We start from the raw sequence: 17570 nt of genomic DNA, 5'->3' as shown, positions 1-17570 counted from the left end.
TTGGGTATATCTAGAAAATTCTATTATTCAACCAATTAAAAATAAATAAGGTTGGTTAAGTTTGTTTTTAAATTTTGCATATTAAACAAATTAATCCAATTCATTTTTTAGATGGTTGGATTAAGATTGGATCAAAATTTTGATTTTTTTTTTCGTTAAAAATTATAATTTTTAAATATTAATCTAATTAAAAAAAATAATACAACCTAATTAAAAATAACACAAGCTTTGCAAAATTTAATTTAATTCAATAGGTTGAGTTGAAGTTTTATTTATGACTGTGTTCAGTTGTATTTATGTTTAAAATGATCCACTTCAAACTAACTCACACGTATAAAGATTTAATGATAAGTGACGAAAAAATTAATTTGATATTCATTTTATACTTATGTATTGACTTATTAGATTTTTTTTCAGATCCAATAAACATAAAAAAAAAGGCATATATATACATGTATGTATATATACATGTATATATATATGTATATATATATATATGTATATATATATATACATATATATATATATGTATATATATATATATGTATATATTATATAAATTATCTCAATATGGAAACATGTAGAATATAATTTGAAAATCTTTTGGAACTTCAAGAATAGAAATTTATACCAAATTTCAATTTCTTAAAATACTCTTAAAATATATATATATATATATATATATTTTAGATATAAAAATAAACCCATTTCTTATTTGGCTAGAAATGTTAGCGCACTCCAATTTTTGCACAGTCATGTTCTGAAAAGATGCTCACAAATAAATACGCTAGGGTCCATGCACCTCTTATCTTCTTCATTACATGAAAAACGTTTTAGAAATTTTACTCCTTTAATTTCTCATTTAACTCCAACAAATTATACAAAATTTATATTTTTTTATATTTAAAAACAGTCCATTTTTTAATTTCTACATTTTTGAACTAACTAACTTCAGAAACACTTTTCATTTTAACCGATTATTTATTTTGATATAATAACTTTAAAAAGTAATTCAAAATTCATCGTTATCTCTTTATATATATATATATATATATATATATATATATATATATATATATATATATATATATATATATTACCATCTAAACCCAAATGAATGCTCTTCTTACATTTTTATGATAGTTAGGATGAAGCTCGGACACTTCTCTTAAATAGGCGTATCCGTGTCGGATACACGTATCGGTGTCAACACTCCTAGGACACTTATTGGTGAAGTGTTCAATTCAAAAAAATTTGTTGAATTTTTTAAAATTCTAGCACGGTTCTAACACAATTTTAAAAGGTATAAATACAATAATTTTCTAAAAATTCAAATTTATTGTATAAATTTTTATTATGATTATAAAAATAAGGAACAAATTCTTTTGAACCAGTCATGAAAAATATCTTCCTACTCCCAAAAGAGTCTGAAACATACTTTTGCACATAAATATTTATTTTCAATTTATATAATTAAAATTATATAATATATAGATCCGTGTCCCCGTGTCCTACATTTTACAGATTATACGTATCTCTTTGTCCGTATCCATATCCGTATCGTGTCAGTGTCCGTATCTGTATTTATGTTACATAGTTTACATCTAACAACTTATTTTAAATTAAATTGAAAGATTTGAAATGTTAAGTTAACATCTTTGAAATAAAAATTCGAGTTTAGACACTTACAAGAAAATCATAAAATAGAAATCAATTTTTAAAGACCAAAATAATTAATTACAATAATAACTAAATTGAAAACCATTTTAAAAACTAAAAAAATAGTTTTTAAATTAGTTTCTAATTTCAGTAGCAAAAACCTTAATTGCAAATTAGATACAAATTTATAAACTATTTAACAATAATAAAAACTAATTTCTTTTTAATTTTTAAAATGATCTCTAATTTAATTATTATTACAACTAATTATTTTAGTTTCTATGATCATGATTTTCTTATAGTGAACCTTAGTTAAAGTTATTTATTTTATCTCTACTTATTAGTTATTTTAATCAACATAATGTAAACTTTTAAAGGTAAAATTAATATAAATAGTCTTTCATAATAGTTCATTTAACTTTCTTATATATCCTTCCAGTACCCAATTAGTTTACATCCCATTGAATTGGTCCAATTTGAATAAAGTGTATAAACACTTAAGTTTCCAATTATTTGAACCGACACTTTTATATTAAAATAATTTGATAAAAGAAATAACAAACTAAAAAAATCATAAAAATGTACGAATTTTTAATGTAAAAAATTATCTAATATTAGTAAAATCTATGAATCACTTTAAAGTAAAAAAAAAATCTATAATCTAGATACAATAAAGTTTTCAATAAGTACACAAATAATACATATACAAATAAAGAAAGCAAACTGAGAAAAGATTGAAAAATTCTAAAAGGACACTGTGAAAACTTGTGATGGGCCACGTGGTTCTGACAATGGGGGTGCAAGAGACAAAAGACTTAAGTGCATTTAGTTGATGGGGTATTTTTCACGTGGTCCATATTAATTGAGTCTGAAAAGTACAAGGAACCAGAAATGTTCAATTATATACATTCTGAAATTGTTGCAATTCAAGATCAAATGAATGATGATTCTCCTTAAGGACATGGAATAGTTCAAAAATAGTTGTTGCTCATGTAACTAGCTACTCTACAAATGATAAGAAGAATCCACACAAAAAAATAGTTGAAAAGAAAACTAAAAAAAAAAATATGGGATCCAATTGAATTCTTAACAAAATTTATTTTTTATTTATAAAAAATTTATTATTAAATAAAAATTATAATTTGAAGTTTGTTTCAACCACGCACCAAGTCTTTGATCCCTGCACCGTTCTGCTCTCTCTGACATTCTCCCATACTGATCTTTTTTCTTCCAAGGAATCGAAATTATACACGTCAACAATAGTGATCTGTATCGGCTCTTCAATTCTCCACTCCCTTTCTATTATACTATAATTCTTCCCGTTGATAAAATTACTAAGAAGAAAGCAACATTTCCTCCACATCGTGATCAACCCTTCTGCATTGTTTTCAACTCCATTTTCAACCCAATCCACTTCATTAGTACCCCACATTTTAAAAATCTCTTCTTGCCCCCACTCCTTACATTTTGCCTCCTGTCAACATACTTGTTCTTTCTTAATCAACTCACGTAGATATTTCCTTTTAATATTTCCTCTCACTCCTCTTATATTCATACTAATTAGCTTACTCATTAGACAGACTATTCTCCACCCTGCTTATTTCCTCCCTCCTACCTGCAGATTTGTCTCTAACCTCCATGACTTTTAGCTGACCAATAACAACATCACCCTCTCCGAGAAAGGAAAACCCCACCTCATTACCAACATTCCAAATTCTATCAGCTTTTGAGTACTCGTTTTCATTCAAAACAACCTATTACAATTCCTAAGTGCACTATGAGTAGAGCAATTGATCGAGCTCTGAGAATCTAACCTTATTTCCCATTGATTCTGCACCGAAAAGTTTTTCGGTGTGGCCCCCGACAATATTCTCGCTTCCGCTTCTCTTTTTGAAAAATCTCCATCTCCCTTGGCTTCAATTCGAATTTCGTCGAACTTCACGTTTACATCTCCCCTGTATTGATCAAGAGTGATCAAGAGCTTTGAAGAATCCAAATCCAAGGTGTTTGATGAAAGGCTAGTGTTGTTGTTATGTGTGGGTGGGATCTGGGTAGATTAAAGTGCGATCCACTCTTTTGTTGAATCTAAAACTGATGTGAATTAAAACCTTTTTGAAATTAAATGTTTTTTCAACTAAGTGAAAAACAACTTGTTGTTTTGTCGAATCAACCGGTTGTTTTGTTCTTAGATGTTTTGAAAAAGGCTGAAAGTTGTTTGACTTGGTTGACTTAACTGTCAAACCAAATCAATCGGCTGTTTTGTGGTTTCAACTTTGAAAATCCTAACAGGATCCTGTTTTGAATGGTGAATCTGTCTTAAATGATTTCTAACTGAATACATTCCTTTATTAAATGTTTTGACCAATCTTTGGATAATATTAAATGTTTTGACCAATCTTTTGATCTCAAGTTTTCAAGATTCACATCAAGCTTTGGATTTTCAAGTGAGAGTGAAATAGGATTGCAATTGTATTCTTTTCATATTGTACTTTGATCAGGTGTAATCCTTTCTCAATCTTTTGTATTTTTGTTGTTGTATTGCTAAGGAGTGTTGTGTGTTCTTGAGGTGTTCAAGATCAATACTCTTGGTGTGGTTTGCCAAAGGTAATGTGTTTCTTGAGGGGTTCAGGGTCACTACTTTGGTGTGTGGTGTTTGTAATCTGGTTTAATTGCTTAGTGGATTACCTAGTGGTTTCTGGGAACTGGATGTAGCTCTTGTTGTAAGAGTGAACCAGTATAAACTGCTTGTGTGCATTTCTCTTTCTCTGAACTCCTTTAAATTCTGTTTTTAAGTTGTTTAAGTTTTAACTGGTATAAACAACCGATTGTTTTTCTGTGTTTTGCTTTAAAACAGTTTGTGTTCTTAGCTAACTTGATTCCTCTTCTGGATTTCTTCACAGAATTCCATTAAATCTTCAAAAAATTTCGTAAATCTCTTTTAAACTATTCACCCCCCCTCCTCCAAAGCTGCACATCCCCTTAAGTCGTTGTCTTCCTTCTCCTCCGTGGTCGCCCTTCCATTGCAGCTCGAAGACTTAAAACTTCCACCCTTATCCGTCCCATTTGGTCGCTGCCTTCTCCAAATGAATGCAGTGGAGAAGTCGGGAATGCCTGATGACTTTTTACGGCAAGTACATCGCGTTGTCAAAAGTAATAATTTGTCCCTAAGGATGGATATCAGGATGGATATCGATCGCACAAGGAACAATTGAATTATCAAGTACAATATTCGATAAATATAAAACAAAACAATAAAAATTTGGTTTGAAAATTGTTATAATGGCAAGAATTAACAAGAAAACAAATCAAAGAGTAATTGCTTCAATTGGAAAAATAGGAATTAGGTTTCATCTTTCTCCCTCTCATGTATTTTGATTAGCATGTTAACATTAAGTTCTTTGATTGAAATTGATGCCCGTAGAAAAATCATTTATATCAATCTCTCGCATATAAAATTCTTAAGAATGTTTCCTAAATATCGATCTCTCGCATACTTATAAAAACAACTCCGAGTCACGCTCAGACGTTAATAGCAATTGACATTTCAAGTTATCTCTAACAGTCAAATATATTAAGTATTGTTGTTTAGGTCAGAACCCTGAAAAATACCTCTCAGTCGGATTCAAGATTCTCAAACATGTCACAACTATTTAGAAGCAAAACAACAATACCAATAATCAATCAAGAACAGAATATTATATCATATTTAAACATCATCTCAATACATAAGAGTTCAAACAGATTACTCCCAATTCCAAAGGGTAGAATTACCCAAGCATACTTCTAGCACCTTCCATTCTCCCAATTGGTTACAAATCACTCAAAGGTGTTTTCCTCTCAATCTAACACACTAGGGTTGAGCCTCTAGCCCCCTATCTAACCTAATTTACTAGGGTTAGGTGAATTTCTGCGTCGCATTGATGGGTCTATTGATAAAACATAAAAATGGTCCAATTTGTGTGACGCATTCTCGCTTGAGCGAGAAAGGCGTCGATTTTGATAACGTTGTTGGAGCTCTCTCGCTCAAGCGAGATATAACTTGCTTGAGCGAGAACTCTGCTACTGAATTGGACTTCTTTTTCCTCTTTTTGTGCTTTCTAGACCTTCCAACATTCTCTTTTTAGCTTATATCATTCTTCTTTAGTCCAAATCTCCATTCTTCCCTAGAAACCTGCAATTGACACCAAATATGGGAATAAAATGTTCTTATTCAAATAAAGATCATAAAAAATAAAAAGGCATAAATTTATAAATTAGGAATTTTTTTTATATGTAATTTAGAAATTAATACTCATAAATGCCTATATTTTAATATAAAATATTACTGAAATAAGGCACTTATAAACGTCGTCACCGTTGGGGAAAATTTGTCATAGCTCCGCTGCACCAATTGATATGTTTCAGCACCCTCTTTTGTCTTTGTGACGATGACACCTTCTCCTCCGCAAGCGCCCAACCACAATAGGAGCTTCTCCTTACCCCTCACCTGTTTTCCTCTATTACTCACTCGCAACGCACCGTTCCTCCCCTCACCAGCGTAAACGTTGTTCTAGCTGCCATTTCGTGGGTTGTGTGCTTGCAATACCCCCTAATTGTTCAACTTCCACCTTCCTTGGGCCCAAACCCATGAAAACACTAAACATACTCCCTTCACTCCGTCGGGCCTTTCGAGACCCAATAACCATTAGGTTAACCTCCTTAGCACGCGTAGCCGTAGCATCCCATATTGGTTTATTAACCTCTTGTTGCATTGACACAACCTCAAAGGATGTCCTGCATATACCTTCTTTTCTCATGCCGCCAACGTGCCCCTCCAAATTAGTGTAACCTCCTCCATGCCTCGATTCCCTACCTCTACTTGAGCTACCTATACATGTGCCTCCCCCGGCACCTGAAACTCCCTTTGCCTGAAATTTCACTGATTTCTCTTTGTTGGCATTCCCCCTCGCATCATTTTGATCATTGTAGTCGAAGCCTTCTGACTCAAAGAACTCCTCTCTAAACTTCTCCTCCAACTCAGCATTTGACTCCCTTCCATGCATCTCCCTCCACTTATAATGAGGACCGCATACACAGACACTCGTGATGGAAGTCTCCTCCTCTATAACTAGCTTACACAATGTTTCGTTAAGTCTCACATTCTTCACCGTGCATGCTTCTCTGGCCACTGGAACCCTCACACGCACCCTTACGTACTTGATGACATCTTGTTCTTGTTGAAGATGGTTGCTGCCCCTTCAAGATTGTGTTTGATGAAGACATATATGTAGTGTTTGATGAAGACTTTTATGTACCTTTCATGTATTTTTGCTTTGCTTTAAGTATGTCTTAGTTAGTGCTTAGAGGTTGTCTAAGAGTAGCTTTTTGCTGAGTAACTCACCTCATAACCACTGGCCATGTGTTAAGAACAAGCATAAGTTTTCTTAAACTGTTTTTCACAGGTTTTACACAAAAACACGTTTACTGCATAAAAATAAATCTGTTCTTTTCTAAATAAACAGATTCATTTTCTTCACTGATGCCTTGGCTAAAGTCTTGTAAAAATTAGATTTTGTGCATCAGGTATTTTGACTAAGTCTTCTTCTTTTCAAAACGACTGAGTTTTAAATAGTTAAACTTTCTCTGTTTTCGTTTTGAAAAATAAATCTGTTCATCTGTAAATGAATAGATTCTTTTTCTCTCTGGTGCCATGACAAGCTTAAACGTTTTCAGTTTTATCTCTGCACCAGAATGGTTGACTAAGTCTCCTCACTTAACAGATTCTCTAACTGCTTTTTGAAAATAAATCTGTTCATTTTATTTTCAATCTGTTCATTTTATAACAGCTTTAACTGTTTTTCAAAATTCTGTTATAAGTTGGCTTTCTATAAAATGCAAACTTGTTTCTGAGTTTAATAACGATTCAAACAGTTCATACATTTGAAAAACAAGTTTTGACAGCAGAGAGTTAAGTGTTTTCAAAGGATTAGCATTTGTTCTTCAAAGATTTCAAAAATCACAAAGTGCTTGTTCTTGGTTTGGTTCCAAAAGCTTGGTGTGAGGTGCAGCTACTGTTCTAGCAATCTTGCCTACTGGTTTAAGGCTGATCTTTGTTACCTCAACCAGGTGTAGTCGTTTCACTTCTTATTACTTGTAATAGTTTGGTTGAACCCTCTTCTTGATAGGTGTTCTTGGAGAGTGGGTGTGTATGTGTGCTGAAATAGGTTGTTTCAGCAAGAGTACCTAAGTTCTTGTAGGTTTCAAGAACAGTGGGAAGTGTACTTGATTGTACTGTGTTTTAGTGATTTCCACCTGTTGTTGGTGAAGACTGGATGTAGCTCAGGTTGAGTGAACCAATATAACTGCTTGTGTTCATTCTCTCTCACTCTCTGCAATTTCGTTTCTGCATAATTGATAAAACAGCAAAGAAATAAATCTGTTCAATTGAAAATAAATCTGTTCTTTCTGGGCACTGTGCATGCTGTTCTTGATTTCTGAAAAAGGTATTTGAATCTGATAAGAACATATATAATTTGCTAAAAACCATTGGAACAGATTGACTGTGATAAGGCTGCTCAAGAAACTGTCTATGCTATTAATTGAACCTTAAACAATTGCTTAAAGTTGAAGCTTGCTGTTCTGTGATTCATTGTTCTTAATTTCTGGAAAATTGCTTGATATCAAGAAGAACACTCATAATCTGTTAAAAGCCACTGGAACAGGTTCTTTGCAAAGATCACTCAATTAATCAGCACACTATCAATTGAACCTTAATCATTTGCCTGAAATTAAAGTTTGTTGTTTTGTGTTTCACTGTTTTTCAAATCTGATATCTGTGCGTGTGCATCTGGAAATTCTCACTGCATAATCTTGTGATTAACATTGTTGTATTAAAAGCGTTTTAAACAGAAAAACAGTGCTGAAATAAATCTGTTCATTCTCACATAAATCGATTTATTTTCTGTAAAACTGGGTTAAACACTGTTTCTGCGAGAAAGTTTTAAAAGGTCAATTCACCCCCCCTCTTGAACTTTGGCACTATTAAACCCAACAATTGGTATCAAGAGCTAGGACTTGTAGTTTAATCAAGTTTGTTTGTAAAAATGTCTGAGTTTAATGTGCTTTTTGCTGAGGGTTCTGCTGTAAATAGACCACCTATGTTTAATGGAATGAATTATGCATTTTGGACAGTTAGAATGAGAATTTTTATGGAATCCATTGATGCATTAATTTGGGAAGCTGTGGTCAATGGACCTTATGTGCCAATGCAGATTGTCAAGGATGAACAAGTTGAAAAGCCAAGATCAGAGTGGAATGAGACTGAAAGGAGGAAGGCTCAACATGATCTTGTGGCCAAGAATATCATAACCTCTGCATTGACAATGGACGAGTTCTTCAGAATATCTCAATGTAAGTCAGCTAAGGAGATGTGGGAAGTCTTAGAAGTGACTCATGAGGGGACTGAGAATGTAAAAAGGTCAAGGAAACATGCACTCATCCAAGAATATGAGTTGTTCAGAATGCAACCCGAAGAGAACATTGCTGATGTGCAAAAAAGATTCACCCACATTGTGAATCACCTCACTGGCTTGGGAAAAGAATTTGATAGAGAGGAGCTCAACATAAAGATATTGAAGTGCCTCGACAGAAGCTGGCAACCAAAGGTGACAGCTATCTCTGAAAGCCGTGATCTGTCAAAATTGGGAACTGCTGCACTGTTTGGAAAGCTGATGGAGCATGAGCTAGAGCTTAAAAGACTTAAAGAGCAGGAAACAACAGAGAGAAAACCCAAAGGTCTTGCACTGAAAGCAACTGAATTGGATGAGATCAAGGAAGAAAAGGAAGATGCTGAAGATGATGATACAATCAACCTTCTTACAAAAAGATTCAGCAAATTTCTGAGGAAGAAAAGCAAAAATAGGAACCAGCAGAAAAGAAGGTATCCTAAACCCAATGATTTAAATTCCTCTAAATATACTTGCTTTGGATGTGGCAAAACAGGGCATATCAAAACAGATTGTCCAGACAATCAAACTAAGGACAAATCTGCCAGCAAGAAATTTGAAAGGAACAAAGGAAGAAGAGCCTACATCTCATGGGAGGAAAATGAAGTATCCTCAACCAGCAGCTCTTCAACAGAAGATGAGGAGAACAATCTGTGTTTTATGATGAAGGATGAGGAGTCAAGCTCTGAATCAGTAAGTAATTTTTCTGCTGATTCTGATAACTATGATGATTTGTTTGCTGCCTTCAAGGAAACACATGATGAAGCCAATAGGCTTGCTGTAATATGTAATAAGCTGCAAAAGGTAAATAATGTGCTTGCACCTAAAGTAAAAACACTTGAGGAAGAATTGCATAAGGCCAAAACAGATTTGGTAAGCCTTGAACTGACTTGCTTGCATGCTTCTATTAAAAACTGTGAAAACTGCAAAAGATTGGAAAAACAAGTGGAATATTTGCTGAAAACTCTTTCCAATTTCACCAAGGGAAGAGAAAACCTTGAGTCTCTCCTTGGATCACAGAATGCTGTTTTCAATAAGAATGGACTTGGTTATACCCCTGGAAATACAACCAATGTCAAAAAGCTTTCAAGTTTTTTTGTTCCAGCAAAATCAGTTTTTTCAACTTTTAACAGTGGCAAAAAGGCATCTCATGTAACCTGTTTTTACTGCATGAAATCTGGTCATACATCTAGGTCTTGCATTGCTAGAAAACATCTTGTGCCTAAGAACTTAGCAAAATGGCTACCAAAGAGAAGGTGTTAATCTGTGCTGGACCCTATACTGAAAAGGGTACCATTTGTATATTTTTTTTATTCTGTTTTGCAGATTGGAAGCAAGAAAAACCAGTGGTACTTGGACAGTGGCTGTTCCAAGCATATGACTGGAGATCTTACAAAGTTCACCAGCCTAAAGCTCAAAGCAGAAGGACATGTAACCTATGGTGATAATAACCGAGGGAGGATTTTGGGCAGAGGAACTGTTGGAACAGGGAACTCAACAACCATTGAGAATGTGCTGTATGTAGAAGGACTTAAGCATAGTCTTCTCAGCATAAGTCAGCTTTGTGACAAAGGATACAAAGTGAATTTTGAGTCAAATGGCTGCACAATCTCAAGTAATTCATCTAGTAAGGTACTGTTTACTGGTAAGAGAGTAAATAACATTTATCTGTTGAATATCATGGAAACTAACTCTTCAAATGAGTGTTTGCTGTCCAGAAGTGATGAGTCTTGATTGTGGCACAGGAGGTTAGCTCACATACACACAAATCACTTGAATAAATTGAAATCTAAAGATTTAGTTTCTGGTTTACCTAACATTAAATTTCAGGACAACAGGCTTTGTGATGCTTGTGTGAAAGGTAAACAAATCAAATCCTCTTTCAAGTTAAAGGATATTGTCTCTACCAAAAATCCATTGGATGTGTTACATATGGACTTATTTGGTCCATCTAGAGTTGCTAGCTTGGCAGGAAATTTGTATGCTTTAGTTGTTGTGGATGATTACTCTAGATTTACATGGACTTTATTTCTTGCACATAAACATGATGCTTATCCTGCCTTTAAGAAATTAGCAAAAATTCTGCAAAATGAAAATGGTTGCTGCATTAAATCAATTCGAAGTGATCATGGGGGTGAGTTTCAAAATGCTAAGTTTGAGAGGTTCTGTGAGAAGCATGGGATAGCTCATACCTTTTCAGCCCCTAGGACACCTCAACAAAATGGTGTAGTTGAAAGGAAAAATAGATCACTAGAGGAACTTGCTAGAACTATGTTAAATGAATCTAAGCTTCCTAAGTATTTTTGGGCTGATGCTGTTTATACTGCAGGTTATGTCTTAAATAGGACCTTAATAAGACCAATTCTTAAGAAAACCCCATATGAATTGTATAAGGGCAGAAAACCTAGTGTAAGCCACCTTAGAGTATTTGGGTGTAAATGCTTTGTATTGAATAATGGCAAAGAAAATCTTGGTAAGTTTGATGCAAAATCTGATGAAGGTGTGCACATTGGTTATGCTTTGAATGGTCATGCATATAGAGTCTTCAATAAAAGGTTGCTCATAGTAGAAGAATCAATGCATGTTGTTTTTTATGAAACTGATCATAGTATATCTAAAACTGCTGCTGATGAACTTGACAGTAATGAATTTAAATCTGTTTTAAATCAAAATGAATCGATTCATTTTGATACTGCTGATACACATGCTATACAAGAATCTACTGCAGCTGCAGGTTTGCCAAAAGAGTGGAAAACCCCAAGAGACTTAACCCTTGATAATGTCATTGGAAACATTGAGAAAGGAGTGTCAACTAGAAAATCTTTGAACAATTTCTGTGAAGCAATGGCCTTTGTATCTCAAGTTGAACCCAAGAATTTGAAAGAAGCTCTTAAGGACAGCAACTGGATTTTAGCTATGCAAGAGGAACTGAATCAGTTTGCTCTTAATTAGGTCTGGACTCTTGTTCCTAGAATACAAAAGATGAATGTAATTGGAACAAAATGGGTATTTAGAAACAAGATGGATGAGCATGGAGTGATCACCAGAAACAAGGCTAGGCTTGTAGCTAAAGGGTACAATCAAGAAGAAGGAATAGACTATGATGAGACATATGCACCAGTGGCTCGGTTAGAAGCTGTTAGACTGCTGCTTGCCTTTTCCTGCATCAAAGGGTTCAAGCTATTTCAAATGGACGTGAAGAGTGCCTTTCTGAATGGCTATATAAATGAAGAGGTATTTGTCTCACAACCACCAGGTTTTGAAGACCATCAACATCCAGAATATGTGTTTAAACTCCAAAAGGCTCTCTATGGACTCAAGCAAGCTCCTAGGCAATGGTATGAGAGGCTAAGTGATTTTCTCACCTCACAAGGCTATGACAGAGGCACATCAGATAAGACCTTGTTCATTAAGAAGAAAGGAGATGACTCAATTCTAGTCCAAGTATATGTGGATGACATCATTTTTGGATCAAACAATGGAGAATTGTGTGAAGCTTTCGTGAAAGTCATGAAGAGTGAGTTTGAAATGTCAATGATGGGTGAGTTGAACTATTTTCTAGGCTTGCAGGTCAAACAACTCAAGGATGGCATTTTCCTAAGTCAAGCTAAGTATTGCAAGGATCTGCTGAAGAAATTTGAAATGGACAAGTGTAAACCAATCAGCACACCCTTCTCAACAAGCTGTCATTTGGATCATGATTTGGTTTAAGGCTGCGAGAAAGTTTTAAAAGGTCAATTCACCCCCCCTCTTGAACTTTGGCACTATTAAACCCAACAGTTCTAACGTTGCAACATCGACTTCTATCAATGACCCTACGAGGGGTGCTACTTGTTCAAAACAATGTTTACTCCAAAACTTTAAAGGAATTCCTCCGCATCTAATCCATACAATCTTGTCCTCCACTACAAAGATGTCATCCCATGGGACTACAGATTCAAAAACCTTTGCAAACCACTTCTTTTTGTCTTCCAACGCTTTTTGTACCACCCCTTGCAAATCCTCAGACAGCAGAACGTAGTCCCCCCTAGATACATCACTCTAATACACTTGAAAACTTCCATAATGAAACACTCCTTCATGGTCTGCACCTTCTCCACCTCCGTCACTCTTCCTTCGAAGCAACTTCTCAGCCATTTTGCATTTTTCCTCCTGAACTCGGACATGAACCAGTCCTTGTGCCTTAACCCCTTGTACTCTCCTTTTATTTTCCTTCACCACCACCTGAGTGTACGTTTGACGTTGGTCCCTCTGCCTCCACTCCTTTTGTTGTTTCCTTGGTTTATGGTTTCCATTCCACTCCTTCATAGCCTCCTGAAGTCAGTTCAATTCCATATCTAACACCATTTACACTTTTATTTCCCCATCTAACACCTTTTTGTTTTTATTTCCCTATCTAGCACCCTTTAGTTTTTATTTCCCTATCTAGCACTCTTTTATTTTTTATTTCCCTATCTAGCACCATTTCAAAAATAAATTAAAAAAAATGATAATTTTAATTTTGAATGCATTAAAAAATAAATATTTTTAATGTTTAAAATAGTTAGAAATATAATTAATAAATAAAGAAATGAGTTTTTACAAAATAAAAAATAAAAAAAGTAATAAATTAAAAATGTTTAGTTTAAAATTATTTTTTTTAAGAATGAAGAAAATAAATAAAAAATTAAACTCTACAACAACATAAAAGTTGAATCTATAAACATAAATTAGTATTTATTTTTATTATTATTGATGATGTAATCAAGTTAATTTCAAGTAAAAAATTCATGACATAATTATAAAAAAACCAAAGTCAATTAGTATTAATTAATAGTGGACACACAAATAATATTGAAGTGTACCCTAAATGCAAAATCCTAAAAAAAAAACTAATGCAATTGCTACACTTAATGCTTAAAAATGAAAAGAAAAAAATGAATAAATAAATATAGAAAATAAAAACAGCAACATTGCTGATAGAACTATGTCCAAGTCCCGACATGAAAAGAACCTCAAAGGGAAGGCCTAAGTCAAGTCAAATAAGGACTCATATGGACATAAGAGAACAACATGATCGAACAAAAAAATGTTCATATTGTTAAACACCAGCACACACAAAAAACACATGTCCCAACATTACTGGTTGTACACTTCTCGTCATTAATTATGTTTCATTTCGCACAAACTATTTAATGTAACATTGAAGAAAATATTAAATGAATTATCATCTTTCATTTATTTTTTCTTTTCATGATCAACATATACTTATTTAGTATTGTCTTATATCTCTTATTTTTATCTTGTTTGGATTATTTTTTTTATATCTTTTATCTTTATCTTATTTTGTTTTGCCTTTATTTTATATCTTTTATATCTTTTATGTTTTTATTTATTATTATTTTTTTGTCATTCTTTATTTATTTCTGTTTTTTGTTTTTGTTTTATTGTTGATGTTTTTATTTTCTATACTTATTTATTTTTGCATTTTTTCTTCTTATTTTTAAGCATTAAGTGTAGCATTTGCATTAGTTTTTTTTATGATTTTACATTTAGGGTAGACACTACAATATTATTTGTGTGTCCACTATTAATTAATATTAATTGACTTTGACTTTTTTATAATTATATCCTGTATTTTTTACTTGAAATTAACATATTACATCATCAATAATAATAAAAATAAATACTAATTTATGTTTATAGATTCAACTTTTATGTTGTTGTTGGTTTTAATTTTTTATTTTCTTCATTTTAAAAAATAATAATTTTAAACTAAACATTTTTAATTTATTATTTTTTTATTTTTATTTTGTAAAAACTCATTTATTTATTCATTAATTATATTTCTAGTTATTTGAAACATTAAAAAAATTATTTTTTAATGCATTCAAAATTAAAATTATCAAAAAATAATAATTTATTATTTTTTTAATTTATTTTTGAAATGGTGCTAGATAGGGAAATAAAAACAAAAGAATGATAGATGAAGAAATAAAAGTGTAAATGGTGTTAGATATGTAATTGAGCCGAGTATCTTATATTTTGGTTTATTTATTCTTCCATGTCCCAATCCAGATAATATTAAGCCTTTTTTCTAGATTAGCAACGTCTACAACATCCTGAAATCTAACAAAACCAAACCTCTGCCCTTTTACGATTAATCTTTTTAAATCACAACGTCTTTTAATCCTCCACTTCGCTGAAAAATCTTCCACATGTCCCTTTCATCATGATCGTTATGAAAATTGGAGTAGAAATAACTTACTTCCATTATCGTGAACGTACTGTAGAATTGGATTCTGTACTGCATGCAGAATAACAAAAATTCCCTGGAATTTGAATGGGATGTGGTCGTTACAACACCATTGCTTTTGAAAGGGCAAATTCTGGCATAGTTGGCCAAGGACGAGCATCTGGTTCCCTTATCAATCAATTGGATCCATCAATAGGTGGAAAGTTTTCTTATTCTTTGGTACCAGCACTTTCACAATCCAATTCAACTACCAAACTCAATTTTGTATAATCATATTATATTAAAGAAGAAGAAAAAATTGATTTGGCTACACAGTAAACAATAACCATAATTCTCAACATTTCTATTAACATTATAGATAACTAAATCATACACAACTCACATTCAGATAAAAACAAAACTTAAATTTGTGGTTCCAAATATTTACCAATTATCCTTGATCCAATGAGCCTATAACAATTGGTAGTCATATTTTCAGAGTATATAAACAAAGCCATACCCGTGAAGTGCAAACACAAGAACACAGCATGAGCATTCCAACTGTGCTAGTTTTCCCATTTCCATGTCAAGGGCATGTGAATCCCATGTTAACCCTATCACAAAAGCTTGTGGAGAATGGATGCAGAGTCATATTTGTGAACACAGACTTCAACCACAAGAGAGTGGTGAGCTCAATGGTGGATCAATACAATGAAGAATCGCCACTGAAGTTGGTCTCAATCCCAGATGGCTTAGGACCTAATGATGACAGAAACAACTTGGGCAAGCTATGTGATTCTATGCTAATCACCGTGCCAGAAGCACTTAAAAAGCTCATAGAGGATAATAATAATATTCATTTGAAAGGTGACAACAGAATCAGGTTTATTGTTGCAGATGTACATGTTGGATGGATATTGAATGTTGCCTGTGAATTGGGAATCAAAGGAGCTCTATTTTGGCCTGCCGCAGCAACTTTGTTTCATTTGGTAAGCAGTGTTCCAAAGCTCGTTGATGATGGGATCATAGATTCAGATGGTAAGAACACTATCATACTTTTGTTTCTAAAGTCTGGCAACTTATGCTTTTGTTTGGTCCTGTTTTAATAAATACCATGCCCATCTAAAAACATATTTTACTTCTCAATTATGTCATGTTTCATTGCAGGATCCATATTAACTTCAAAAGGGACAATTCAATTATCACCAAGTATGCCAGAGATGGACACAAGAACCTTGTTTTGGTTTCACATGGCTGAACTTATGGATGGTTCTCATTACCTTAATTACTTGGTGCATCACTGTTTTCCAGCTTTAAATTTGACTCAATGGTGGCTTTGTGATACTGCACATGAACTTGAACCTCACGTATTAACCCTTGTTCCGAGTCTCCTTCCAATTGGTCCGCTGTTGAGAAGTGATCATCATTACAAAACTAATGTAACTCTAAGATCATTGGGGCAATTCTGGGAAGAAGATCTCTCTTGCATGAGTTGGCTAGATGAACAAGCTGATGGTTCTGTGTTGTATGTTGCCTTTGGTAGTATCACTCTTTTTGACCAAAACCAATTCAATGAACTTGCCCTTGGACTAGACCTCACCAATAGACCTTTTCTTTGGGTTATAAGAGAAGACAATAAAATGGCATACCCTCATGAATTCCAAGGGCATAAGGGTAAGATAGTGAATTGGGCTCCTCAACAAAAGGTTTTAAGTCACCCTGCCATAGCATGTTTTCTCACTCATTGTGGTTGGAATTCTACCATGGAAGGTTTGTCCAATGGGGTACCTTTGTTGTGTTGGCCATACTTGGGAGACCAACCTTACAACAAAACACATATTTGTGATGAGTTAAAGGTTGGGTTGGGAATTGACAAAGATGAAAATGGAGTTGTGTCACGCGGAGAGTTGAAAACCAAAGTGGAACAGATCTTTAATGATGAGAACATAAAATGTAGGTGTGTGGTGTTGAAGGAGAAAGTGATGAAGAACATAGCAAAAGGAGGAACATCTTATGAGAACTTTAAGAGCTTTGTGAAGGCGATAAAGGAATAAGAGGTTTGTGAAGAAGGAGATAAAAGAATAAGATTTCACATCACAGTCTGTGCTTATGTTAATTCTAGGTTTGGATTAGTTGTTGTTTTGTATACCATGATAGTTTATGTTTATGATCCTCAATGATTAATGGAGTCATTTAAATTTTTTACAGTTTTA

General features: G+C 33.4%; 2 protein-coding genes across 2 annotated transcripts; both read left to right on the top strand.

Moving 5' to 3' along the window:
• Positions 1-8903: 8903 nt before the first annotated feature.
• On the top strand, positions 8904-15520 carry LOC137836618 (uncharacterized). Its single transcript, XM_068645281.1, has 3 exons — positions 8904-9107; positions 9813-9947; positions 15440-15520. The coding sequence occupies exons 1-3, from the start codon at positions 8904-8906 to the stop codon at positions 15518-15520; spliced, it is 420 nt and encodes a 139-aa protein (XP_068501382.1).
• Positions 15521-15683: 163 nt separating this feature from the next.
• On the top strand, positions 15684-17570 carry LOC137836971 (UDP-glycosyltransferase 83A1-like). The gene is made up of 2 exons (XM_068645779.1): positions 15684-16395; positions 16525-17570. Exons 1-2 carry the CDS (start codon positions 15906-15908, stop codon positions 17409-17411), a joined length of 1377 nt encoding a protein of 458 aa, XP_068501880.1. The 5' UTR covers positions 15684-15905; the 3' UTR covers positions 17412-17570.

This window comes from Phaseolus vulgaris, chromosome 4, assembly GCF_000499845.2.
Source record: "Phaseolus vulgaris cultivar G19833 chromosome 4, P. vulgaris v2.0, whole genome shotgun sequence".
Classification (NCBI taxonomy): domain Eukaryota; kingdom Viridiplantae; phylum Streptophyta; class Magnoliopsida; order Fabales; family Fabaceae; genus Phaseolus; species Phaseolus vulgaris.
The sequence above is the reverse complement of the archived record's forward strand: the minus strand, read 5'-3'. Positions and strand labels throughout refer to the sequence as shown.